Source organism: Pteropus medius, unplaced genomic scaffold (genome assembly GCF_902729225.1).
Source record: "Pteropus medius unplaced genomic scaffold, Ma_sr-lr_union100, whole genome shotgun sequence".
NCBI classification, from domain to species: domain Eukaryota; kingdom Metazoa; phylum Chordata; class Mammalia; order Chiroptera; family Pteropodidae; genus Pteropus; species Pteropus medius.
Genome location: NW_024352786.1, coordinates 2,642,325 through 2,670,279, shown reverse-complemented (window position 1 = coordinate 2,670,279; position 27,955 = coordinate 2,642,325). Strand labels below are relative to the sequence as shown.

Sequence of the window (27,955 nt, the reverse complement as noted above, 5' to 3'; positions counted from 1 at the left end):
TCTAGGTACAGAAGTAATGACAGGAAGGTTAAAGTCGAGTGTCTCTGCCCTAGTTATCACTCCAGTAGGATGCTAAATGTATCTAGAGTAAGCATGCTTGGGGAATTCAGATGGTGGAGTGACTGTACAGAAGTGCTGTTTTCAAGTCCTTAAAGATGTACATTAAACCATCTGTTCCATATGTTACTGCCAACGCAAGGACATGTGCCTCGGTGTAAGTTATTAAATGAACCTGTCTTTAGGTTAAACCACACTTTCTATTATGGGTCGACTCGATGGGAAGGTCATCATCCTGACAGCTGCTGCTCAGGGGATCGGCCGGGCAGCTGCCTTAGTAAGTCACCATCTCTTGTTTGTTCACTAACTGTTGAGGTATTGAATTATGTAGATAGATTCCATGGTTATTTAATTCTGCCCTACTTTTTTTTATTGACTTTTATGCTTCTGCTGTCTAAAGTTACAAAAAGAAAAGTCACTGTTTCTGACCCCAGGCAGATGAAGGAATGAATATCTCACTTATTATTATGTGACGAAGGAATGATGAAGGCAGATGAAGGAATGAATATCTCACTTATTATTATTATCATAACCTTTGACTCTGAGAAACTTATTTCTCTGCCTCAGTTTCTTTGCTCCATAATAAATTTACTGCGGAGGCCCTACAGGAGTACATAGCTTTCTCAAATTATGTCAATTCAGATAAAGGACTCCAGAATTACAAGACTATCAGATTACCTACCCCTTCTAATTGATATCAACTTCTCATATATTATACCCCCCACCTGAGCTAATAATGCACTTTCAGAATAATGATGGGTATGGTTTGACATTTATGAAAACAGTAGTATACTCTTAGGAGGAAAAGTGTTGAAATAACCCATTTTTCTCTTGCTATTTGGACTATAACAAGCAATGGTATATAATAAGAGCTTGCTCAGAAATGTAATGTAAGCTATCAAATCACAACAGTATTTTGAGAAGTGTTAATAAAAGTAGCCTAGTTTTTTAAAAACACCATTTTATTTGGTATTACTTAAGGGGACAAAGTCAGATGACAAGCACAACATATGTCACATTGTTCTAATTAATGATAAAAATAATAACAATGGGAAGAATGAGGTGAGACTAGTTTGAAATTCCACCTATTTAATGTGGCGGGAGTGGGGGCGGGGAGTGGAAATAAGATAAAGGGGAAAAGGCTAAATGACTTTCCACTTAGGAAAGCAGTTTAACCAAGTAAACAAAAGATTTATTTGTGCATTGTGTCTACCAGGCTTTTGCAAGAGAAGGCGCCAAAGTCATAGCCACAGATATCAATGAGCCCAGACTTCAGGAACTGGAAGAGTACCCAGGTAAGCAACTCAGCTGCTTGAACTTAAGACTCAGTTTACAGAGCAACAGGACTCACATGCTGAAAGAGAATTCCTTAGCTGCTCAGCTCCACTGGCCTTTTTAGGGCCTGACTCTCTGATATCAAGTTTATATTCCGTGAACCTACATACAAAAATCTGCATACTTAAGTGTAGAAACAAAATTTTAGCTGTACACTTAAAATTTTTAATGTATTTAACACGTTGAAGGTTTCAGTACCTTAAAACAAAATTATGCGAACATTTAACAGTTCACAGTTCACTTTTTAGGACAACTTTTCGCTCCCACGTCCTCCTCCTCTAAGGGCAGTGCTGTCCCATAGAAACACGACGTGAGCCCTATGTGTCGTTTCAAATTTTCTAGTGGCTACATTGAAAAAGTAAAATGAAACAGGTGAAGGTTCATTTAATAATATATTTAACTCAATACATCTAAAAATATCATTTTAATGTAATCAAAAATATTAATGGAATATCTTACATTCTTTTTTTATACTAAATCTTTGAAATTCATGCGTCTTTTACACTTACAGCACATTTCAGTTCAGACTAGCTGCATTTCAAGTGTTCAGTAGCCACATCTTGCTAGTGGCTACCATGGGGGAGACACCTCAGTCCTAAAATCACATGTCATGGTCAGAAACCCAAAGAGATTACCCAAATTATTTAGGCATGTATCATCCTTACCATACCACACTGAACCCAACTCTAACATCAAATAACTTCAATTAAAGTTTCTCTGAAAGAAATCAGAACAGAGAACTCATTTGAAAATTAACTATCCCCACAAAACAGAACATGTTACAGGATCAAACACAGATCAATTCATTGATTTAGTTAACTGAATTAGACTATGTTGAATTATCATTCCAACAACTCTAAGTAAAGCCACTGTACTGGAAAAGCCCAAAGGAAAAGGAATCTTTGTGAAACTCAATTTCAGTCTTCTCTTTCTTTGTTTATTCATGTTTTATCTCTATATTTAAAGAGAATAATGAAATAAATCATATGTTTTAAAAACATGAAAATAATGACTGTATTAGAGGGCATTTGGATTTTTGTTGTTGTTGTTTTTAGTAACTAGTATAGTGTGTATCTCTCAAGACTTCAAGTGTTTCATCCCTTCTTCTGGCCTCTCATTTCTTCTTGCACTTTAGGCCAGAAATAAGTAATGATGCCCTTGACCAATAGAGTCATTTCAATAAATGATAGAATTGACATACAAGTAAAGCTCACAAATAGAAACAATCTCTTTTCCCACCACCCTTGACCTTCCTCCTCAAACAGACAGAATTCAGAATTTTTATAGTACTGACTCAACCTCCGCGAGAAAAAAGGAATGGGCTAAAATGGTCCACCTTCAGTTATGACATTTGGCTTACTGAGAAGCATCTAATATAGATCATTCATACTGCACTATAAAGTCCTTACTCGGAAAAGACCTTTATTATTCAATTCAGAAAATGGGAGAAAGAGCGGAGGGAGAGAGCGGTGTGTAGTTGAGAGGTCCACACTGGGAGGACTTTTTTACTAATGAGAGTCTTAGCACCCTATCAGTGGTCAACAGTCCTATGAACCCTAACCGGGCAGGGTTAGGGCATCACTTCCGAACAGCTAAATCTTCAAGGCTCGACATTTTTTATACGTATAGGTGAGTAGTGCCTTTTGTTTTCTTTTTCAGGTATTCAAACTCGGGTCCTTGATATCACAAAGAAGAAACAAATTGATCAGTTTGCCCGTGAAGTTGAGAGAATTGACGTTCTCTTTAATGTTGCCGGGTAATTCAGAACTTTTTTTGACTTCACTCTCCTTACAGAACATTTTCCGTGACTTATATTGGAAGAATTTTGATAGTATGGACAAATTATTCCTCATGAACCATAATATATTCCTTGGGAAATACGGCTGGATTCTGAATAGAATTTTTATTATCAGATAGCCAAAGAAGTTGACATGGGCTTGGGACGTAAAGGCAATTAAGATCTACTCCAGACAGCTGATACTACTCCAAAGCAATTGCTCTTCTTAAGGCTGGTAACAGGCTCATGCCAATGGACTTGTCACTGATGTTCCAGTAGGACTTAGAAAATAAAATAAAAAACAGATTTCCAGTAGAATATCTTTCAAACGAAGCATATGTCCTAGAAGCCAAGTACATATTGAAATGCGTATGTTTCCATTTTTTTGGCACAATAGTCTAGCAAGTCATTTATACCTCCCAAGCTCAGTATTTCTTATTGGGAAAATAAATCTCAGCCCAAAGAGAAAGGCTGAATTAAACTTTTTAGGGTAGTTCCAGCCTTGCTGAACCACGTGTGAATGATGAGAAACTGGAAATAGAGCAGCTCCATGTAAATACAGCGGCTGCTAGGACATTCCCTTCTCAGGCACAAGAGCAGAGCTAAGCACAGCTGAGGCTTACACAGGAGTGAAGTCGATACATTCTGAAGTTCTGCTTTTCTTACAGTTAGGATTACACTGGTACTGCTGCAGTAATAGAAAAATCCTAGCACCTTCTAATAGATTTTTCTGGCACTTCCTAATCATGTGTCAGAGCGGAAAAAAAAAATCTGTCCATATTTTATCAGGTATTACGATATATGAAAATTAAATTAAAGCAAAAAATTTGTGATGATCTATTTTATAACTTGCTCATCCCTCATATGAGAATATACCCAGAGCCATGAAAAAAAAAATTAACTAGCAAAATTAGTTTTCGAGCATCTATTAAATTTTCAGCCAGGTAAAGGATATAGAAACAGAGCATATGGTTCTTGCCGTCATTCATTTGACTGGAAGTACAGTCACAACCAACAATATTTTATCATTAATTACATAATTTTGGTCCAAGGGACAGTGAAATCAATTAGGACACCAGTTCCTATAAGGCTTCCTGGAGGAAGTGTGACCTGAAAAAAATCAAAGCTTATTTTAAGGGTTTTGTTTTGTTCTGCTTTGTTTATTCAATATGTTAGAGCTGTACAGTAGCACTATTACTTCGCTACCCTGAGATGTTTGTTTTCCTCGCATTCCCTTATGAATGTTTAATCTGTGCCACCCGAGGGCACTGTTGCTCTTGCAATAGGAGCCAGGGCAGGTGTCATCATTTATTTGTTTTTGATGTTTCCCGTGCTGTTAATATACAGCATCTTATGTTTGGTGGCACAGAACTCTTGCCTTCTTCTTTTAAAAAAAAAGGAATTTGTGTTCAAATAAATTTATTTATTTAGGTTATTGGGATAGTTACTAATGTAATGTACTGATACTATGTTTGAATTATTAAAAATCTTGGTAAGGGAAGAGACAATGATCTAAGTCAATCGATGTCAATAAAATGATATGGAAGTGGAATGGAAATCTTTTTACATATTTCTTCCCCTAATTGTTTAATCACTGTTCCAGTTTTGTCCATCACGGAACCATCTTGGACTGTGAAGAGAAAGACTGGGACTTCTCAATGAATCTCAACGTCCGCAGCATGTACCTGATGATCAAGGCATTTCTTCCTAAAGTAAGGTGACCACCACCTCTGGGATAAGCATCACTGCATAAGTAGGTCTCCTTACTGGGCATCTAGAAAGGATCCCCACATATGCTGAGGAATAAAATTAATTAACATAATGACTAACCTGTATTGAAAATTTATAGCAAGAAATTTAATATAAGTTAACTCATCAAACCTTCCAGTTCATCCATTCAAGGAATATTAAGCACTTTCTATATACCAGGCTTTATTCTACGTTCAGAAGACACTAAACAAAGTCCTTATGTAAGGGAGGACACACTTGTAAGGGGTGAGACAGGATAATAGTTAACAAAATAAACATATATTATGTTGGGTGCTTATAAGTGCTATGAAGAAAAGAAGCTAGGATATCAGTGAAGTCCAGGAGAGTCTTATCGATAAGGAAAAATTTTGATAGAGGTCTGAATGAAGTTGGGGAGCTAATCATTCAGGTATCTGGGGAGAGAGTTCCAGGAAGAAGGACAGCAAGGAGGCACATGGGACCAGAACAATCCAATGAGGTATGTACCACTTTATCACATCCATGATACAGAGGATGAAGCTGGGAGGCTACATAATTAGCAAGTAGTTAGAGCCAGGATTCAAACCCTGAAGTTGGGCCCCTTCTTGAATTTCAGTGTCTAGGCACACGCCCTCAAGATGGATGTACCCGATTGCTTCTCTGTACCCTGAGTATTCTGCTTACACTCCTGTTTTTAGCTGAGCTGCAAAGGTACCAGAGAGATGAGAGACAGTCTGTGCTAAAGAGTTTTCCTCCCGAGTCTGCTGCCCTTGAATTCTCCAGTCTTCACACAACTTGTGAATGTTTTTTATTTTATTTTACAAACAAGCATTAAGAAACTTTTCATAGAAAGTACCACACTAGGTGCTCTGGGGGAGGTAGGTATAAATATGAAAAACACTGACTTCAAATGAGTTTATAAGCACAGGCTCAGACAGCACAGGCTCAGACAATGAAAGGGGTCGACAGTACAGAACCAGCTCAGTTCAGGATTGTAAATTGAACCCTAGTGAAATGCAGAAGAGTCGTTTTTCTCTGTCATCCCAGCTGGATTAGATGACTGACATCCTGAATGCTGCCCAACCTAGGGGAGGAGAAGAGCTTTTTAATGCAACTCAGGGCTAACACTTTGCTCCAAACATTCAACCTTATGTCAAGAAGGATTCAGATGAACGTTAGAAGGAAAATTAGAAGAACTGACTTAGTAACAGAATAATTTTTTTAAATCTACTTGTTTAGTGCCTAGAAGGAATCTTGGGTGGGTTCATGGAATGTTCAACTGGCAAATCTTTTTAAATGTATAAACTGCTTCTTTTGCTTATTTGAAGTTCATGAGAATCTGTTATTTGGATCTCGAATCCATTTTTTGAAGAATGATTTGGGAGAGAATCAGAGGCTGCGATAAAACAAAGTTTAAGTAGTGGTGGGTAAGACTGCACTTGTATGGGACTCATTCGTAAAACCAGCCTATTTCATGTCCGGAGAGCTTTATAGATATCAGTGAAGGAAGCAGGTGTGGGGTACAGTGGAGCTGAAATTTAAACTTATAAGAAAGTGTTAAGTTTTAAAATGTCAAACACTAACTTATAAATTAGTGAGTTTGCCTGTGATTTAAAGCATCTTAATGATAATCAATATGAGCCAATAACACTCATCTGTAAAAAAAAAAAAAAAAATCCTGAGCAGTATTGACTGCTCAGTATTAAGTGCCACTTGTTAAAGCGACTCTAACCAATCTGACCCTGGCCTCGGAAGACTTTAGGCATGGCCTGAGCTCTGCCCCTGATTCGCCACGTGACCTGGGAGAGGGCCCCTGCACCCTCTCGGCATCTATTCCTTCTGTTTAAAATTAGGGTGATAGATTATACAATCCCTTCTGGCCCTGATTGTCTGGGATACTCTGTGTCCATTAACCATGATGCACATATTCCAGGTTAGAACTTTCCAAGGGAAGCCAGGATTTGGAGTCTAGGCAGATCTGAAAGGTCAGGTGGTCAAAACACAGGTGCACTTGTGGGAAATTTTTATTCATGGATAGAAAGACAGAAAATTATTCCAAAACTGGAAGATCCATCAAAAGGCAGAGAACAAGTTGAAAATACTGTAAGAAGAGGTCGATGCAGAATCCAAGGTCCACTGTGGAATGGAAGAGGCGATGCATTATGGCAAGAATTGGGGCAGGGGGGGTGCAGTCTTGGATGTGTGGTGAGGGGTATTCCCCTTTGCTGTGTCATAGAAGAGCCCCAAGAGTATAGAGGTGCTTAGCAAACATTCATTGAATGAAAAAATGAAGCTAGGTTGTCAATCTAGTTGGAGGTCAGGGATGGAATCTCTGAAGACCCAGAAGGCAAGGTCTACCAGGTTTCGGAGCTGAGCTCTGGTCAGTGGGGCCAGAGGGCTGGGTGGGAGTAGGACTGACTAGACAGAGCTTGGGGGGAATCGTTAGAGGTCTTTCTAGCCTTCCACCCCGCGACTTGAGTTTCTGCGACATCAATCCTATATAGCATCACTATGTACCAGGCACTTTACTTTATAGTCATTCTTGCCAGAGAGGACTGTTGCCGGGAGAGCCAGGAAGAGCGTTCGCAGCATGACAGCAGGTACTGAGCTGGTGTTGAGAAGGCAGCATGAAAGGAGGCAAGGACCGTGGGCTCTAGAATCAGCAGGGAGACCTGGGTTGAATGGATAGTACACATATTAGGAAGCAGCACCGCCATTTCCTAGGTGAGCATGTTCTAAAGTTTTGCCTGAGTTATTATTGTATTTCAGAAGACTGGACACTGAAGTTACTTAATAGCCTGTCTTTATATTTAAATTGGATTCTGTCTACAGCCATGCCACCCTGAACGTGACCGATCTCGCCTGATCTCAGAAGCTAAGCAGGGTCAGGCCTGGTTAGTACTTGGATGGGAGACCACCTAGGAATACCAGGCGCTGTAGGTGTAAAAAATATATAATAAAATAAAAATAAATTGGGTTCTCTGTATTCTATATGTATTAAAAATGGGTTATAGATGACAGTGATAGCTCAGTAAAACTGGAAAAGATAAAAACAGGTTACGTTATTTGCTAAAGTTGGTAAGAAAGAAAATTTTTAGGGCTTGGTTTTCAATATCATTATATCTGAGTAACTTTCTTGGTATTTTTTATGAGGACCTATTTAATTAAGATCCCCTTTATTATATTAACAATTTAGAGTAAATATTTTCTCCTGTGCCATTGGGTCACCTCAGCCTCTCCTTGTAGTTTGTTAACCCGTCTAATGCAATGCCTTAGGGTTGTTTTAGACTCTGCTTTTAGGTATAATTAGTAGCTAAGTTTCAAAACGGAAAGTAAGAAAATACCAAAAGGAAACATATATTCTTGCAACCTCATCCCAGAATCCATCCAAACTTACACCTCTTTGTCTGAAAGCTGCTGGAGAAACTCACCCCAACAAAAGTGATTTCTTTCTCCAGACCCTTTACACTGCCTATTGAGACTCTTTTAGAAACTCTTTACTTGATTTTCATGGTATAGCGTATCCTGTTTTCCTTCTGTTCTCTGGTTGTTTTAACCAGCAGCTGTTTTAACTGGCCGGTCTCTGTGTTCACCGTCTCCCCAGGTTCTTTATGGTCATCCTCACAGCCTCTGGTTTCGATGAGCAGTTAATGCTCGTTAGGCGGGAATTCTCCCCACCTCTTACTTCTTCCCCCAAAACATTCGTGGGTAACCATGCCCTTGCACATACGTATATTATCTTGAAAACATACATACATGTTATAATTAATACATTATAAGTTTATTTGAAAACATTTTCTAATTCATAGCAGTCTTTTCATTAGATATCCCTTTAGGTCTTGGGCAGGACTCAGCAATCTGTACTTTAAACTGGCACCTCAGGTGATTTTGATTTTTCAAAATGTATTGACCACCTACTGTGTAACATGTCTAGAAGGACGACACAGCCACAGACCCTCCTCCCATGAAGTTCACACTTTAGTGGGGGAATTCTAAAGGGGCGCTCCTAGGAAATGCTGCCTTAGACGGGGAGGCAGCCCTCACTGCACATAACCATTCTCCAAGCCCTACCCTTACGACCTCAACTGTCTCCATCTCTGTCACCCACAGACATTTATGCATCTCTGCTTTTATCCCCCGCTTTCCTAAATCATTGCCTCAGCCTCCAGTGGTCCTCTCTACAGGGTACCAGAGTCATTTTTGTAATCCCCAAATCATACCCTCCTCTTCTGGGTGAAACTGTTTACTGTCACCACCGCATTCCTTTCAGGGTAAAGCCCTTATTCCTAAATTTAGCCCTGGGTGACCTGTGTAGCCTCATTCCTTCTTTGCCCTGCATTCCAGCCAGACCCATTCCTGCCCCCAGGTCCATAACAGAGCCTTTATACATAAGGCTCTCTCTCTCCTTAAAATAACCTTCTCTTTTATTTTTCTGACTAACACTCTAGCTTTTAAAACTCAACCCATATATTTCCTCCTCAGGAGCCTTTCCTCTAGTGTCCCACAGCCTGGATCGGTCCCCTCCCATCAACTCCCCCTATTTTATGAAGGTCTCTGCTGTCACTGGTTGCTGGTAATGTCAGCAACTACAGTTGGACTTGGAGCTCTCTGTAGGCAAAGACTGTGTCACTTACCTTTGAATCACCTGGACCTAGCACAATACCTGACCACAGTGGGTATTCCACAAATACTGTGTTGAATGAAGTAAGAGTTGTCCAACATCAGGAATACATAGCAAGCACTATCATTCGTTTGCATTCTGTTTAGCTCAGAGTCCTCTTGGTCTTGCTGATGGTCTTGTGCCACAGGAAGGTGATATCCCCCTGGGAACTCTTCCTGCCAGTAAGTGTGTGCATGCGCCACCGATTTGCAGCAGTACCGGGTGAGACTGTTAAGACTGCTTAACAGAGCTCAATGTTCATAACTAATAAGATGATTGTACAAAACTTAAGCAAATGCAAATCTTTTAAAGACGTAGTATTTTTACCCTTCAGAGGGTTTTTTTTTTTTTTTTTTAATCTATCTTGTTCTGGCAGATGCTCGCTCAGAAATCTGGCAATATTATCAACATGTCCTCTGTGGCTTCCAGCATCAAAGGTAGGTCTGTCTGCTTCTGGGATCATAACGCAAATACTCACACACCTTCCCAAGCTAAGGGTTTGGAGAACAAGCATAGCAGAAATCATGAAACCCACACAGAACTTCAAAACTGCATTTTAAAAATTGGTATTAAGTTCCTTAACTGCCAATCCTTTTGCCTTAGACATGAAGCAGTCATAAAATTAAAGTTTGTTTGCTTTGTTCTTCCTTTCATTCCTTCTAATGGATATGAAAATGAAGATCAAACTGGGAGAAGGAAATATTTATCCATTTAATTTATCAAAAAAGATGTATCGAACACCAGCTATGTGCTTCTGCTCCAAAAGAATTCACAGTCCTACAGGGGGCAAATGCACGTCTATGAGTGATCATATTATCACAGCTTTGTGCAAAGTGCCCTCACTACACTGGGGAGGTAAATGCCTGTGGACATGAGGAGTAATTCACAAAGACAATTGATCTGGGCCCTAAAGAGAAGTCAAGTTGAAGACCCAGGATTGCAGTGCAAGATAATGTGACAATCTGGCACAAATGGATTTGTGAGTTTAAAAGAAAATAGCTAGCGCTATTAAGGAAGAAAACCTGATACCAATCTTTTGAAAGGGCAGAGCGGGAGGAAGCATGACAATGGTTACTGGGGACATTTATGTGTGTTCTCATTCTAAAGGAAACTATGTTTTTTGTTCCTTCAATTATTGAATTTTTCCTTCCCAATCAGGAGTTGTGAACAGATGTGTCTACAGCACAACCAAGGCGGCTGTGATTGGCCTCACAAAGTCTGTGGCTGCAGACTTCATCCAGCAGGGTATCAGGTGCAACTGTGTGTGTCCAGGTGACTTTCGCACTACAGGGCTGTGGACATGTCCTTTCTGATATCTGGGTTGCCACTGTGAGAGATATCTACATAAGTTTGTTGGCTCCATGTTATATTGTCTCCTGTCATTAGGAAAAGTTCAAAAGAAAAAGAGCCTAGGCTTATTAAGATAACAGTCCAATAATAAATTGGGATAAAGAGGCTAAGTCAGTGGGAATAAGCCATAATAGGTTTAACGCCACTCGTGTGTGAGGGGCAATTCCAAACCATGTGGTTAATAGACAGCATTGGCTAGGGTTGGTGTCTTGGATGCAGACCAGGGATGACCTTGACATGGGAAAGAGGAAAAGTAGACTATGCTCACAGGACAGCGGGAGAAAGAGGAGCCTCCCAGAGCACAGGGAACTACTGAGTCATGAAAATCTCCTGGGTGGCCCATAAATTAAAAGGAAGGATTAACACCTTCCTTTATGCTATAAAAAGGGAGTCAGCAAAAGATGGCCCGCAGACCAAATCTGGCCACCACTTGTTTTGTAAATACAGTTTTATTGGAGCACATCCACACCCAGTTTACGTGTTGACTAGGACTGCCTTCGTGCTACAGGCAGAGCTGAACTGTTGTAATGGACCAAATGGTTCTTAAAGCTAAAAATATTTCCTATTCGGCTTTTTACCGGAAAGTTTGCTGACCTCGCATATAAAAGAAAGGAGAAAAGCAGAACTTATTATTCGTAGAAAAGATAGTCCATTTGTCCAAACAAAAGCATTCAATAACTTATTTCTAAGGAATAAATACTCATTATCTTAAAAACTGTGGGTGTGTCTATTAAATAGACATGCCCTTTCACCTGACTCCACCTACCCAAAATGAATACAAGGTGTCTAAGAACAATTATTAACTTCTTTCTTGAAAAGAAATTTAAAATTGCATATCCAGGATCAAAGCTCCTCTCAGTAGTGTACAAACTGGTGTTGAGGGGTTAGGGAGGGGTATAATTTCACAGTTACCTGTGGGATCTTTCAGAATGTGAAGGGCATGCCAGACTTGGAGAAGGGGCTGACGAGAGAAAACTGCGTACGGTACAGGCATACCTTGAAAGTATTGTGAGTTCGGTTCCAGATCACGACAATAAAGCGAGTGTCTCAATAAAGCGGGTTGTAATCTATTTGCTGGTAGAAGGTCTTGCCTTCAATTTGTAAAACACCCAACATCTATTAAGTGAAATAAAGTGAAATACAATAAAACAGTTGAAAAGTCCCACAGGAGAGTCTGATGTAATCCATCATGGTCGCCCCTCAGGTTGAAAACCACTCACTCATTAGTTAAAGGGAAACTGTTACAGAATTTTCATGATGGAGGTGGTGTGTTTAATTTTTCTAGGACTAGAAAGATTAAACATAGGTAACAGTAAGAAAAAGGAGAATAGAGAAGAGACAGTTTCACTGGGTTTTAACTGATGGTACTTGAGTCCAGCTATTTTCGGTGCTATTTACCCAATGGAATAAATGGCAAAATGATTGGGAAAATTTGGTTGTTTTAGCAGCTGGACTTTTCAGGAGATTGGAAAATATGTTATCAAAAGCTCTGGAACAAGGAACTAGCTGTGACTCACTGAGCCAGTCACAGAAGAAAACCTGATGAGGAATGACTGTGTCTGGGGTGGCCCTGGTGATTGTCTAGTCACAACTCTTTTAATACCAGACTTGTGTAGACTATGGCATGGTGTGTCAGTCTATGCTAAGGACACAGCAGAATCCAGTAACAATGGAATTAAGTGGAAGGCATAGGCTTGCTCTACAGCTTTAATAGCCATTCATACCAGCCATATGTAAGATATGACACTCATTTGCCTCAGTTAAAGGAAGCTGTTAAAGCTGTAAGGATTTTGAAGAAGTGTTAAGTGAAAGCTTTAGGTGCCTTTAGCACACTGTTGATAGTATTTTGGACTTTAAGGAGACTGTTGATGAGGGATGTGAGGAAAATATTATCATAAACTGGATACAAGGGGATCCTTGTTGCGTGATTTCAGAAAGTTTATCAACTCTACTGCTCACAGTAACATGAGAGGTAGAAGACATTCCTAATGAGCTGGGTGATCTAGCTAAGGCAGTTTCCACTCAGAGTGTTGAAGAATGCCTCCCTCTAACAGTAAAATGTGAGAAGCAGCAGCTAAAGAAAGAGCTGTTAAATGAAAAGGAGCCAGAATTTGCTGATTTTGAATTCACAGCCTCTCCAGAAAAATGGTAAATGATGATAAAATTAAGAAATGATTTCCAAGCAAACATCACATCTATGGCACTCTCAGGAATGTGATCTAAAGACGAAGTTGAGGATGTGACTGTAAAATCATTCGCTATGCCATGAGAAAGATCGTGTGGTCTCTGAAAGACTGTTTACAGAATTTACAGATTATGTAAGTGAACAAAAAAGTCTGGGGAACTTTCTCTGTAGGAATGTGAACTAAGTGGGATTTAAAACTTTTCCGTGGCATTCTCTTTTTTTTTTTAAGTAAAATAATTTCAAATTATATTTTTAACGAAAAACATAAAACCAGACAAAAATAGGAATTCGAAACCAATTAAAATGGCCAAGATAATGAGGAAAATTTAGAACCACCTAAATTACAAAGGACTGTGACAGTCATAGAGTTGTCCCTGAGGATCCCCAGAGTGAAACTGACAGCAAGAACAGATTTGAGAGAATTAAGGCAGTCTGGATCCTTGTCCTGATGAAGTACATGTATGGTTTTATCTATATCTCAAGGTAGTTGTGGGGATTAATTGAGATAATACATGGAAAAGTGCTTAAAATCTGTAAAGTATCATGTTAATGTAATGTGACTAAAATACATGTCTTGGGAATTCTGGATGAGTCACCCAGAGTCCCTGCCTAATGTCACAAAGAATTATAGTCTGTGTTTTCAAAACTCATAGACATGTTATTACAGAAGTTATAAGCCTATGAAGTAAAATGGCCAGTAAGTAGAGGTAAAATTGTTATTCTAAGTCATGGAGAAGGATTTCACTGATTGTTGTATCATATGGAAAGGAATTTTAAACTTAAATTGTCAATCTCTTTTTCAGCTAAAGTAAGTAACCAAGTTGAATGTCCCCCTTTGATTTAGGAATGGTTGATACCCCATCTCTGCAAGAAAGAATACAAGCCAGACCAAATCCTGAGGAGGTATAGCTACCATATTAAATGTTTAAATCTTCTGGTTAAAAAATGCCCTTTGCTTTACCTAGAATAGACAGATTAGAGATGGAAAGTAGAAGTATGGTTGTCATGGGCTGAGGGAATGGGTAGTTGTTTAATAGGTACAGAATTTCAGTTTCGTAAGATGTAAAGTATTCTGGAATTCATTGCACAATAAAAAAATACTTAACACTACTAAATTGTACACTTAAAAATGGTTAAGATGGTAAATGTTATATGTGTATTTTACTATTTTTTAAAAGCCCTCCTTTAATATGAACTTTTTGATTTGTAGATTTTAGTATAACAAAAAAAGTTTGAGTATCTTGGAAGTCACTGTAGCCCTGCTTGGTCTGCTTAGTCCACAATTAATGATTTTAATGATATTCTTACATCTCATGTATCATGTGTGATTAAGACAGTAAGCCAGTGGTATCTCTGTAGATTTGTCTTGCCTTTGACTCCCAGAAGGTGTATCAGGTGAGTTCATACTTCAGCTCACATCACCAGTGTCTGGTATGCTTTCTGGTCACAGGCACTGAGCAATTTTCTGAAAAGACAGAAGACTGGAAGATTTGCAACTGCAGATGAAATAGCCCTGCTATGTGTGTATTTGGCTTCTGATGAAGTAAGCACTGTATTCCCCAGGGAGTTCATTATTCTCAATTGTATTTGGCCACTATTTGCTCAACAAAAAATGTCATCTAAGAGAGTTATGGCATATATATGTGTGTATACACACACACACACACACACACACATATAATGTGTGTGTGTGTGTGTGTGTGTGTGTGTGTATGCTAAGATGCTGCAGGTACTAGAGATATGTTCTGATCTAATTTGCTCAAAGAAAGGCTGCTTTGATCTGAGCTGCTGACTTTTCCTCATTCAGCTTTACATGTAACTAAATGAAATGGAGGATTGAAAAAAACTTAAATTGCTCAGTTTTCTAAGAGAGAATTGCTTTCAAAAATTACAATTGAAGAAACTCTGATTAAATATAAATAAATCAAATGAATCTCCAAATTATGAGAGCTTCAGGTGAGATGGGGAGAGGGGTAACTAAATTAACTGAGCCCAGGAGACACAGAATTGGCATCCAGTGTTTTGGGTTTTACTGGCAATTTGTTTAGGATACTCCCACCAATCTATTTTTCTATGAATTCTTCCTTGTTTGTCATTATGTATGGAAATTCCTAATTCTGTCTCTTTCTACTTAGCATCTGTTTAGTAAGCAGTTTCTTTCTTAATAGTTATTGTATGGTTTTAAGTGGCATACAACTGCAAAAGCAGAAACTATATTCATAAGGTATAGAGCACAAGAACATCCCCTTCTGTTTTATGTCTTTGAATATTACTTGACCAGGGAACTGTAATATATGAAAAGAGAGAAGGACAGGGGAGTAGGTGGGAGTGAGGTATATCACTGATCAGTTAGTTCCTTTTTATAGGACCTTAGTGCACACCAGGTGTTTGGTGAATGTGACAAATACATGTGACAAATACAAATACAAAAAGCGGTTGAAATGTTGAGTGTGAATGTGACAAATACAAATACAAAAAGCGGTTGAAATGTTGAGTGACAGAGCAGTTACTACTTCTCAGAAAGATTAATAACAATTGTTAATAGCTGAGGAAATTGCTAGACAAAATATTAATGGAGCAAGTACGTTGGCCTTTCTCTGAATGCATATCTTCAGAAGAGCTCATTTGATTTTGGGGTGCTGATAAGCTTAATTTCCTTTGTTTAGCCAGAGTTTAGATTACCAAATATTTGGGAATATTCTGGCTTGAAATGTGCAACAAAAAGACCTTTGGCCTTTTAGAAGGGTCTAGAGGAGTCTAGTGTATAACAGAGAGCTTACCGTATTAAAAAAAAAGAAAACGGGGGAGTTGTGGTCTTTTCTTGATAAAGTGACTGGTAACCCCCCAGTTTATCTACATTATATATTCAGTTTTCATAGATCGAACATTAAAATTTCTATACTCATATAATGATGTCTTACCTTCTTGTGTCTTCCTTTGTCTCAGGCTTTAGATAAATTTAAAACTAAGAACACAAATTTGAGTCTTTATTATCCATGTTTAAAATATTTTTAAACCTCAAACAAGGAATCACTTCAGCTTTAATTCATTGGAAAATGAAAAATTCTGTGGAAAAATATAGTTTTTTGTTTTAACTCCTTTAGTTTTGGATGGATTTGGATATCTTAAACTAGTATAGAATATTTTTTTCTTAATTTAATGGATTATACTAATTATTATTCATAAAAACTTTTAAAACATTTAGTGTGCTTCAGCTCCTAGAATCACCTATGCATATTGATTATATATACAATACAACCTTTTTTAAAATTCTATTTGATAATCGACATGACCATTTTATGATTGACACACTTGATTATGTTCAAAAGTTTATTAGTGGTATAAAATTAGTTTAGAATAGCTTTGAGTTTCAAAAGGAAAATATACTATTGTCACCTAACTTCTTAATTTTCTGATTCTGAGACCACACACCTAGCACACTTTGCTTAGAATGTGACATGTGCTAAACCACCAGCCAGAGGCCAGTTAACTCCAGACCATGAGAACACTTGGCAGTTTTAAATCACCCAAAATTTAATTCAGATTTCCTTAAATTGTGTTTAAGTGAGTTTTTCTGTTACCATGAAGTTGTTTAGCTCTCTCAGTCACAGAAGAATTGAAGAAATACAACCTGTGTTAAACCTGGTTAATTGTTCTGTCTGCTTGTGTTTCTCACTACAGTCTGCCTACATAACAGGTAATCCTGTCATCATTGATGGAGGCTGGAGCTTGTGATTTCAGGATCTTCTTGCTGAGAAGGCAGTCCCTTCCCATCCACAATGAACCTGTTCATGAAAACTCACCCATCATGTCTTTCCTGTTAAAGGAAATAGCAATCAAAACAAGCCCTTTTTAATGATATCATTATTCACAAGAGTCTGATTCTATAAATATGTTAATTTCTTCTAATCTCTCCTGAAATCACTGTAGATGACATAAAGGTAATAAGCTCACTGCAAATGAATAGTTTTAAGAATAAACCTCATTTTGCAAGCATATAAAGCTAACATGTGAATATGAAGAAAAAGGAAAGTTTTTTAAGTAAAAGGTATTTCTATTTTACCTCTAATTCCCAATATTCAAATATTTTTGTACAATTCTGCATTGGTCTGAATATGGATACTAATTTTAAATTTTTACACCATTATAAGTGAATATTAGAGGTAGGAAGGAGTATGGCTTCAATAACATTAAAAAATGTTTGGATGCGAACTACATTGTTTATCTATTATGTAAAAGAAAATAATCATTAGGTATTTATACTTAATGGATGTCATCATATATAATTAAGTACTATTTTTTTAGTACTTAACTTAGTTTAACTAAAAAATCTTTATTAAAATTTCATGGGCCTAAGAAAATATAGTTAACTAACTTGGCAGTATTGTCAGTTTGAGGGATATTTTTTTCGATTAAATGTAGATTTTTCTTCCACCAAATTCCAGGATAACAGATAACAGGTGCTGTGGAGTAGGAGTGAATTTTAGAAATAGTCTCTGAATAAACAAATACAAATGAATCATGTAATAGCAAGAAAATTTCAAGAAAAAGTTTAAGTATATTCGTGGATGGTAATTCTGTAAGACGTTATTAGAAAGTTTTTTCTTGTCTTCAGTTATAGGGTTTTATATTTGTTTTTTAATTGTTACTACTTGAAAATATCAAATGGTATGGTGCACATATACAGTAGAAAATAAATGAATCTTAAGAATAACAAGGAAATTATTGAAATGAACAGTGAACAGATAACATTTTATGTATAAGAAAGAATATTTAGTTAAAATCGACAGCAAAGGATATTTTGACTAGCACTCCCAAAGAGTCTATTGAGTTTAAGATTTGTTTTAGGCTTCTAGATGAGATATTCCACTGATGAGATATATCCATGAGATATATCACAGATAGCTTGGTTTGTGACCTAGACCAAGTCACACAATTTATCTTGGATTTTAATTTTCCAGTTTGTGAAATTAGAGTTGGGCCAAATCTGGGTTTCTTTGGGGTGTATCATAATCAAAATGCTGTTAACTTCTTATCAGATGAGGTATGGGACATTGAAGTTGATAAGTATGTTGTGAAGTACTTTATGCTGTAAGCAAGTACACATGTATGACTATGAACAAATGAATTCTAAATAAATGTGATGATTCTGCAAAATGAATTCTAGTTTTAAATGCTCTGAGTTAGTTCTCTCAACGCTAACTATAAACTCTTTTAATAAAACATTATAAACAATAAATGCAAAGTAAAATCTAGCCTCAAAGTTCAATGTTTCCAAAGTCATGCTAATCAAATCGAGTGATGTATTAATGGAGATCATATGATTGAAAGAAAAGGAAAAATATATTTCATTCTTGTGGCAAGAGGAAGCTGGGTGTCACCTGAAACTTTGCAAGCTTTAGTTGAGGAAGAGTTCAGTTTAGGAAAATATTTTAGACGCTCTGAAGAAGGTTTTTGGAGAGAACATAGGTTCATCCATTCTTTCCACAAAGGAGGACCCGAGGGCCAAGAATGAGTGGGTTCTGTCTGGTGGAGACATTTACTTGACATTGTCCCTCTTACTTGAAAAAAGGTGATTAAAAATGGCACTTGGTTAAAGAAGTGAAAAACAGGTAAGAACATTTTTTTTATTTCTGAAGGAAATGAATATTCCAAAAGGAGCGCGCGGGTATATAAACACATTTAGTTGTACAGAGAATACAGAGGAAATACAGAGGAAAGGAAGACAGGGAAATGAGAATTTTAAAGGAAAAAGAATCAATCTGCAAATGGAAAGGTTAAATCTAAAACAATACAGCAAGAAGGGCACATGTTAAGGAAGCGATGAAAGGATTAAGAACAGCCTTTATCCCATGACTTAATCGGTCACCAGAAAAAAAAATCTTATCTTCTCAACAGCATCTGAGAAGATTCTTCAAAAAAGTACAACTAAAGGGTGGCATTAAAATCCAGAATGTAGAAGTTGGTTTAGGGAACGACAAACCAAGCCATTGGTTGCCCGGCCTGCATTCCTGGCTCCTGAAGAGCCAGCGTCCTCGCCCAGGGTACCGGCATCGCCGGGAAAGACTGGGCACCATGACTTGCTCCTGCGGAGCGACCTTTCTGCGGAGCTTCCCAGGGAGACGCGCTCCTCCCGGCACCAGGGGCCCGCGAGGCCACCCAACGGGACAAATGACTGAACATGTACGGTGCTGCTCCGAGGTCCCGGGAAGCGGCCCCTTCCGCCCTGCCCCAAACCCCGCTGTCTGCCCGGAAGCCTCGTGCAGCCCTGGGCCGGGGCCTGAGGCCCCAAACCCGACAGAGAGCGCATGGGGAGCCCAGCCCATATTAGCTCATGTCCTGGCCCCGGGCGCCCTGAGCGCGCAGAGAAGGCGGGGCCGCAGACTCCAGGCTGCGCGCCCAGCTCCCAGGCGGCTGCAATAATCAGATCTTGCGGCTCCGCCTGTTGTGATAGGCCACCAGGAAGGCCGTGGCTGGATGGTGGATGCTGCACACCTTTTAGCCTAGGGGTCCCCAAATCCGAGGGCCCTGGACTGGTACTGATCCATGGCCTGTTAGGAACCAGGCCACATAACGGGGTGAGCTGTTGGGGGGAAGCAAGCAGGCTTCATCTGTATTTGCAGCCTCTCCCCAGCGCTAGCATCATGGGCTCAGCCCCACCACAGATCATCAGGCATTAGATTCTCATAGGAGCACGGGTCCCTGGTGCCAAAAAGGTTGAAGACTGCTATTTTAGCATATCTCCTGGGCGTGCGCTGGAGACCGGGAGGTGAGTAGCCCTGGGAAAACATTAAGGGTATAAAGAACCAGCACCTGGAAGGGAACCTCGCCCCGCCAGAGACCCCGGGCTCGCCCAGCTCTGTGCGGTTGAACGGAGATTGGAATGTGTGTTTGCTGTTGTGTTGTTGGACAGGGTTTTTCTTGTTTGTTTTTGTTTTAGTTCTCAAATCATTCAGTGAGTGTTGCTACTACTGTGGGCAGGATTAGCACTCCGAAGCGCTAAGAACTATCAGATCCTGCTAACTGGGGAATAGAACCACCTGCTCAAAGCGCAGGCTGAGTCTGTGGCTTTTTTTTCTTACCAGGCATCAGCTTGTTATCTCATCCTGGTTGTCTCATCCTGGTTGTCTCATCCTAGACTCTGGTGTGATATGTTGCTCTAAAAGATTAATGCCAAGAAGCCACTGGTCCCTTAAGCCTCCCATCAAGAAATCACAACACCTGGGTAGAAACAGCATTTACCTTACTTAACCAGGTCAACCTCTGTTTTCACAGAAAGACTAAGACTTCCCCCCACTCCTCAATGGGACCTCTACCTGACATTGCTGCTACACAGTACTCGTGAAATTCCGGTTTACTGTTTCTTTCCAAGTCAAGAGCAAAACATTGCAATTCAGCAAATACTTGTGTGTCTTCTCTGGGCCAAGAGGCATAGGGACAAGAGGCACAGGGACAAGAGATATAAATATGAATGAAATACAGTGTCTGCCATTCAGTAACTCAAAATCCAATGGATCAGAATCTACCTCACAAGTAATTAGATAGTGTGATTCATGCTATACATATGATATGAGCAAATGACTAAATCACAATATATTTTCTAGCTTATAAAGGTCTTTAGTAATATAACCCTATTGACTAGATTTTTGTCCTTTTTTTTTAAGTTTTAGGATTTCCATTGTAAGCATTATAGAATAAGTGGTGAAAAGTCAGTGTAACAGGTCTGAGTCCTGAGGCCTATGCTAAACGTTACTCTGCTGGATACGGAAGTTTCGCACCCACATCCATTTCTACCTGTTTCTTGTGTACCTTCTTGTACAGGAAAAACTAGAAAGCTAAAAACATTTCCAATACTCTCTTCCAACTAGTGTTCTGAATGTAAAACTAGGTTCAGGCAAGTAGATAATTTGCCTAACATTTCAATCACAGGGGTGAGGCAGAGGCTGTCTCCCTGCTATTTTTGGCTCTTTTCTGTTGGCAGAGAAGGCCTACAAGATGCGAGTGTCCGGTCTCCAGAATTGTGGGTGTTGGGAAGGACTTATAGCATCAGTGACAGCCAGACTCAGCATTGTCCTGTTGAATCACCAGCTCTGTGGTAATCAGGAGGCAGTTGAGGGAGGTGGTGAAAATATTCTGTGCTCCCTGTCCAGGCAGCTTCCAGATCCCAGCTTCTTGGACTCACAACTGCAGTGGTGTTTTTGAACTCCGCAGTCCCTATGGGATCTCTTAATAGTACAAAAATAGTATATGCCTCAGTTGTTCAGTTACTAATATTCTAGAAGTGCTATATGTCTGAGTCCTGGGGCCTTCTGGAGGCCCAGCCTAGACCCTATATTTCTAGCCCTTTCAACAGTTCACTTAATTCCCTGTATAAAAGCTCTTTCTGCTTAAAATACCTGGTGTGGTTTAGGTTTTCTGCTATGCACTGATTCTGATTAATACGTTTGCTATGTAGCCTCTCAGGGTCACGTAAACCTAATCTCTTCAGTTTCTTTAGATGGGAAATGAAATTATGAGATTAGATCAAGGGGCTTGCAGTGATTTGAATGCCTTTAGTTGGGCTATGCCTTCTGCAGTTGCCACAGACCCCCATATTTTTATTTGGTCCCCAAAACATTTGTGTTTGTTACTCATAGACTAGATTATCTCTAAATTCTCTTGCTCTACAAATGTAATGTAAAACATTTCTTCTCTTAAAATATTTACAGAATAAGTTCTATAACAAGAGATTATTGAATATCTGGTTTATGACCAATTATTTACTAGGCTACTGATAACTGGTAGACCACGGACTCTTGTTTCCCACACAAACTCCAATGATAAAACAGATTTTCCTCAGGGAAAAGGGTTTACATCTTTTTCATACAAAATCCAGGAACATAGTGTATGGGAAGATGTACCTGCCTATGCATTCATTTGTGTAATGAGGAGGCGTTCTCTATATTTTGTAGTCATGTGTCATATGTGTTAAGGAAAGCACCTGCATGATAATTTCTAAAGAGTTTCTAACAGCCTAATAAAATTAAGTAAATCTTATTAACATAATAAAAGCCCTTTGCACTTTTAGAAATTCATTCTTTGATTTTTCTTTGGCTTATATGAAGGACTAAAAGGTTTCAATTTACCAGTATCCCTTATCTGTGCTTTTTAATACAGTACATGCATGCTTCTTTCTCAAGGAAAATCTTATAAAAGGAACATAAAGCATTGGGGGGACTACATGGGAACTCTATGATGTACTTAATACTGCTTTAAGATTTTCTGTGACATAGGCATTGTCACCATTTTACAGATGAAGAAACTCATCCAGACCGGTAAAGTTACCCAAAATGGCCCAAGTAGGAGGCAATGACACAGGATTTACATTCAGGGTTTTCATCTCCATTTTCCTCTCACTGTTCCACATCTTGCTCACATTGCTTTAATTAATATAACTGTGCATAGAATTCCCTATATACACTTTCCTTTTCACCTCTCATCCTTTATTCGTCTAGTTCCTTTGCCTGTTTTCTTTACAAGACTAAGTCATCTTTCAAGGATTGATTCAAATGTCACCTGACACCAGCCAAGCAAGGCGATACCTCCTCTCCCCTGTTTAATTCTATGCCTGCATTCTTCACATCATAATTACATTACCTAAAGGTAACAGTAGCTGCTATAACAGATTAACTCCAAAGTCTCAGTTACAATGCAGTAGAAGCCTATTTCTCCCTCAGGTAAAGCCTATTCCTCATTCATGTAATGGTGTTTAACTGGCCTTCAATTCCGTGATTCAGGAACCCAAATTCTTTCTGTATTAGGGCTTTGCCATCCCCTAAGATCTCAGAATCCTTAGTTTCCAGGCAATGGACAGTAAAAGAGAGGTATGTAGAGGATTGCATGAGAGGTTTCATAATTACAGATGAGGAATGGAAGTAGCATACATTATTTATGCCCACGTCCCATTAGCCAGGCCTTGGTCACATGCCAGTCTGACCTGCAAGGGATACTGGGAAATGTCAACTATATATGTGCCCAGGCAGCAGAGAAAACTAGTTTGGTGAAGTCATATCAGTCTCTATCCCTACTACAAAGAAGAGTGGCTGCATCTCAATCATCTTTGCATCTCTTGTCCTTTACACACCATAGAAATCCAGTAAAAGTCTGATGAACTTCACTGATTGTGAAGGGATGAGGTTGCTATCTCATGTACCTAAAACTGAAAGTTACCACACTTCATTATGGTTGCTTAAGGAATGATCTATCATTTTCTAACTAAATTGCAGCCTTTAAGTAAGGAACGTTGTCAGAATGTTCACTTTTGAATTTCAGCACAAGGGCTAGAACTCGACAAGAGCTTAATAGATGTTTTTTGAATGAATGAATGAATGAATGAATGAGTCCTCAGAAAAAGAGGGATAGAGTTAGTTTACATGGAGTTAGGAAATACTAATTGAGAAAGTGATGTTCGAATTAGATCTTGAATGACTAGTACATTTTACCAAGTAGAGAAATCAAAAAATGAAACTCTAAGCAGCGATGGTCGTGGTGTTTTATTGTTGTTGTGTTTGTTTCATGAGTAGAAATTTAGAAAACAATTAAATGTCTATAAGCCCAACTTTTTTTCATTCAATATTTAAATATTACAACCAAACTTCAAGGGTATGGGAGGGAAAATATATAACCTTGCAATCTATATAATCTCTGTTGACTAAAAGAATGACACTAAAAACCTTGCGCTAAAATCTTATTTTCCAGACATTTTTGAGAATTATCAACACAAAGGCAGTGTTCTGATCATTCATCTTCAATGAAGATTTTGCACCATGTCAATAAATTAGGGAGACAGGTGTAAGCCAAAGGTTCCTCAACATTAGAGGATTACAGAGCTGGCTCTGCATCAAAATTACATGTTCTGTTGGCTAGGCTACTTTTGACTGCAAGTAAAAGAATATTTGGCTAAGATTGCCTTTAAAAATACAAGTTCAATTTTCTCACATAACAAGATGTCTGAAGGTATGTGGATCCAGGGTTGGTTCAGTAATACAATAATATCAGTCTCTGGGTTGCTTTCTATGGGCTCATCTTGACTTTCTCTTCATGGGTAGATGATGGCTGCTAGAGTTACAAAAAATACAGTCTCTATCCACAGCTGCACTTACCCCTCAACATACACACAAGGGCATTTAAAGACAAAAAGTGAGGAGGGTTCTCCTCTTGTCTCATTTTATTAGGAAGGAAAATCTTACCCAGTGGCCCTCAATAGTCTTGCCCACAAATTTCATTGGCAAAAAATGAATCATCCTCAGCCTTAATCAACCAATCGTGATTTATCCCTAGAAGTGGGGAAGGGACCCACTGGCATACCTGAGCAGTGGATTTTAAGCAGGCATGAGTCTTCTCTGCCGTGCCTGGGGAGATCCAACCTCTGGAAATTCTGATTTTAGTAGATCAGGAAATAATATTTTAAACTTACAATTAAATATATTGGCCCTTCATGGGGTGAGCGATTAGAAAGGAGAGATACAAGTATTGGGTTCCTTCTTTCCTAGGAATAACATTCTTTTATTCATATTTCATTACATGGTGTTTTACTTCGTGATGATTCAACCAAATCACTATCAGTTAAGCAAACAGAGTAGCAGTTGTTTTCCTTTGATAACTTGTTCTTAGTCATTTCAGTAATTGTCAGGTAGATTTTAAGCCCTACTCTTTGCTTGATTTGAATTCCTCACTGCTGGGTAGGGCTTCTTTTGGGAAATGAACATTAGATCTGAGTTGATTGGCAGAGTCCAGAAATGGGAAGGTTTCTATATGTTCTGTATAACAATACTTTATGAGACTGAGAAACTATGCTTTCAATGCATGAGTGGATGAACATCAAAGGTAGGAGATTTCTATTATAATTATTATAGAGCATGTACTGAACAGTAAAGGAGATGCTCCTTCAGATGCATGAATGCAGCACAGAGAGTACTCCAGTAATCTATGTAAATCCTCGGTAATACCACCCCATGAAATGTTAGCCTGTCCATATCACAGACAAACGAAATAACAGGAATAACCAGCTTTTATCCATGTGATCTTTTAGCAGTAATTCAGTTAATAGCAGTAAGAATATTCTACTTGACCAAGAGCCTATGGATATTTGCAAAGTGATAGTTCTTTTATTTCCTCTGGAACATTACAGAAAGCACTTTTAACCATTTAGTTACTGAGATAACCTGAAAACGAGAAGGCTGATTTAATAAACATCTCTCTGTATATGAAAGTATATTTACAGAAGTGGTTTTCAATGTGTGCTTCACTTGCCAAAAGGAACAGGTGAGTGAGTGGACAGGGTCCTGCAGCTCTATCTTTATCTGTCCCACTTGTTGATTTCAGAATAAGGTTTCATTTGATAAAAGATATTTGGCTTAAAAATATTTGAAAATGACTATTATAGAAGATTCTAGGCAGTTCCCCATCTTTGAAAGCCACAAAAAAAAAAAAAAAAGACCTTATTTTGTGGAAGGTGGGATTAAGTTACCTAAAATCAAATTACCAGGTTCTGTCTATGAAAAATATTATTACCAAAGAAAGCTGTATCACTTTCTATTCTCTAAAGTTTTAAAAATTGCATAATTCTTTTTTAATGCATTTTAAATAGCATATGAAAATTTTACTGCAAAAATCTTAATATAGAAATAGAGAAAATAAAAATTGAAAATATAGAGAATAAAAACTATGCTAATTCCATTTCTTTCCCCAAAGATAAGTACTGTTAACAGGGGTTTTTTCCTTATGTATATACACATACATATACAGAACAACTCATGTTCATCTGTTATTTTTGATCTGCAGTTCCCTCTCAAGTTTGGAGGAAAGACTAAGGAGACTGTTCCCTTGAAATCCACAGCTCTATGATTTTGGTGGTATATATCCTTAATACTGAAAAATAAAGCTTAAACGAAGCCAAGATCGTTTCTAAGTGTGTGGTTCAGTCCTGTAGGAAATTCTGGTTACTGGGAATGCTAAAAAGAAGCATGAGTGGCCAACAACCTTTGCATATGTCTTTAAAAAATACTTGCCCTGCTAATCTACAAGCAATTACACAACCACAACAGTCAGAACAGCCATGTCCCTTGGCTTAGATCCAACCTCATTCTTTTATTGAAATCTATATTTGAGTCACAGAACTTTGAATTCATGTTAGTTACTGAATTTATGAAATCTATACAATTTCACCATTTGACACAGGATAAACTTTTACTAACTTGGTTTACAAGTTATGTATCAGTCTGAATAATACAGTATCTTGGTGGAGAAGCAGAAAGAAACAGTGAATAGGCACTTTTAGTGTGTATCGAAAATATACCTTGCCTTCCCAGTTTTCAGTATAATTTTCCAATGTACAAAAGTCTCTGATTTTAACTGAATATTTTAAAAAGAAAAGTACCTGAATTCTTAGACTTTTAAGGCATGCTTAAGTGGTAAGTTGTCACTTAGCTGGTTATTCAGAATATGTAAACAATATTGTCATGAGAATAGATAAAAGTTTTATTTCTGTTCATTTTGTTACCAATGTTGTGCAACCTGAATGGGTTAGTAATTTTTTTTTTTTTTTAACACCTCCAGCACCTGGTCTTCCTATGTGGTCTCCCATCCAAGTACTAACCAGGCCCAACCCTGCTTAGCTTCTGAGATCAGATGGGATCGGGCATGTTCAGAGTGGCATGGCCGTAGACTTAATTTTTTTGTTTATAATAAACTCTATTACATTTATAACAATGGGAAAGTGTAAAGCTAAAGATAATATAAAGTAGAAAATAAAAATATTTATATTTGCTTATAGAGTGTGTTTTTAAACTTATTGTGGAATGTGTTTTCAAACTTAAAACTAACTGTAAGTATATATGTCTGGGTTGTTAAACAAAATATTACAGCAAAAAATGTAAAAATATAATTCAGTGATTTAGTAGAAATGTCATGAGGTCAAAGATATAGATTAAAGAACTATCTCGTTTCACTCATTTTTATGCAGTTTTACTGAGGCCTGACTGATATTGGCTGTGTTAGCTGAAAAAAGTTATTTAGCCATTTTAGATTTTAGTTTTATCTTTTGAATATTAAAGAGATTAGACTAGGTAATTTCTAAATACCTTTTCAACTTTTATTATTAAACTGTGATTCTTAGGGGAGGCGTGACAACCACAAAAGAAAATGAGTGTGCTGTTACCAAAAAAGGGGGATGGGAAATGCTTGGCAGGCCAAAACTACAAATATCCCTTATGGAAAAGATATTTATTCCCACATTTTGTAGCCTTTTGCTATCTTTTCTATCTCATTGTCAGCTGTCACTCGTGCTGCTGTCAGTTTACCTCTACCACAATCTCTTCCCACATTTTAGTTGGTAATATCTTCCAAGAGTTTGGAAACCTAATGGGCAAAGTCATTAGAATTCTTTTCAAAATACAAGTTAATAGACTCTGAGTGAGGCCTTGAAAGCCTCTCTATGAGTAAGGAGTATAAACCTTCTACTTTTTAATAGGTTTCATGACATTTCCTATGGCTCTTCAAAGGTCATTTCTGCATATTTTCTGATTTTTTTTTTTTGGCCATAACTGCCTTCTTAATAGATATATATTATAATTTCAATACCCAATGATCGTGAACAGTAAATATTATGAACATAGTTTCTTTAAATAAAGGTTACATTTTGTGATTTTCCTAAATTTAACTGGCCTTCTAAATTGAGACAGGTGGTGTAAGTGTTCTTTTGGAAACGGAAACAGCAGAAAATAAAGAGTTGACTAATTAGTTGTAAGTTGTTTTACTGGACTTATTAAAATACTGCTGTTTAATTTTACCTTTCTCCCTTCAGTACCTCTCTGATCTCAAATAA

At 38.1% G+C, this 27,955-nt stretch overlaps 2 protein-coding genes, 1 non-coding gene and 1 pseudogene across 3 annotated transcripts in view; 3 read left to right on the top strand and 1 right to left on the bottom strand.

The window, feature by feature from the left end:
• Nucleotides 1-226: 226 nt before the first annotated feature.
• Nucleotides 227-17,096, top strand: BDH2 (3-hydroxybutyrate dehydrogenase 2). Its single transcript, XM_039848672.1, is given in 9 exon segments — nucleotides 227-334; nucleotides 1,274-1,352; nucleotides 3,052-3,148; nucleotides 4,773-4,881; nucleotides 9,934-9,994; nucleotides 10,716-10,829; nucleotides 13,937-13,995; nucleotides 14,543-14,635; nucleotides 16,774-17,096. Coding segments are annotated over 9 exon segments (774 nt in total). The 3' UTR covers nucleotides 16,828-17,096.
• Nucleotides 7,722-7,840, top strand: LOC120591275 (uncharacterized; annotated as a pseudogene).
• Nucleotides 17,097-19,482: 2,386 nt separating the features above from the next.
• Nucleotides 19,483-27,955, top strand: part of LOC120591139 (sodium/hydrogen exchanger 9B2) — a 41,986-nt gene continuing 33,513 nt past the window's right edge. The window contains exon 1 of the mRNA XM_039848722.1: nucleotides 19,483-19,861. The gene's annotated coding sequence lies outside the window, so the exon portion shown is untranslated. The remainder of the gene's footprint in view (nucleotides 19,862-27,955) is intronic.
• Nucleotides 26,680-26,798, bottom strand: LOC120591325 (5S ribosomal RNA). The gene has a single exon (XR_005649877.1). It is a non-coding gene; the product is annotated as a 5S ribosomal RNA (ribosomal RNA).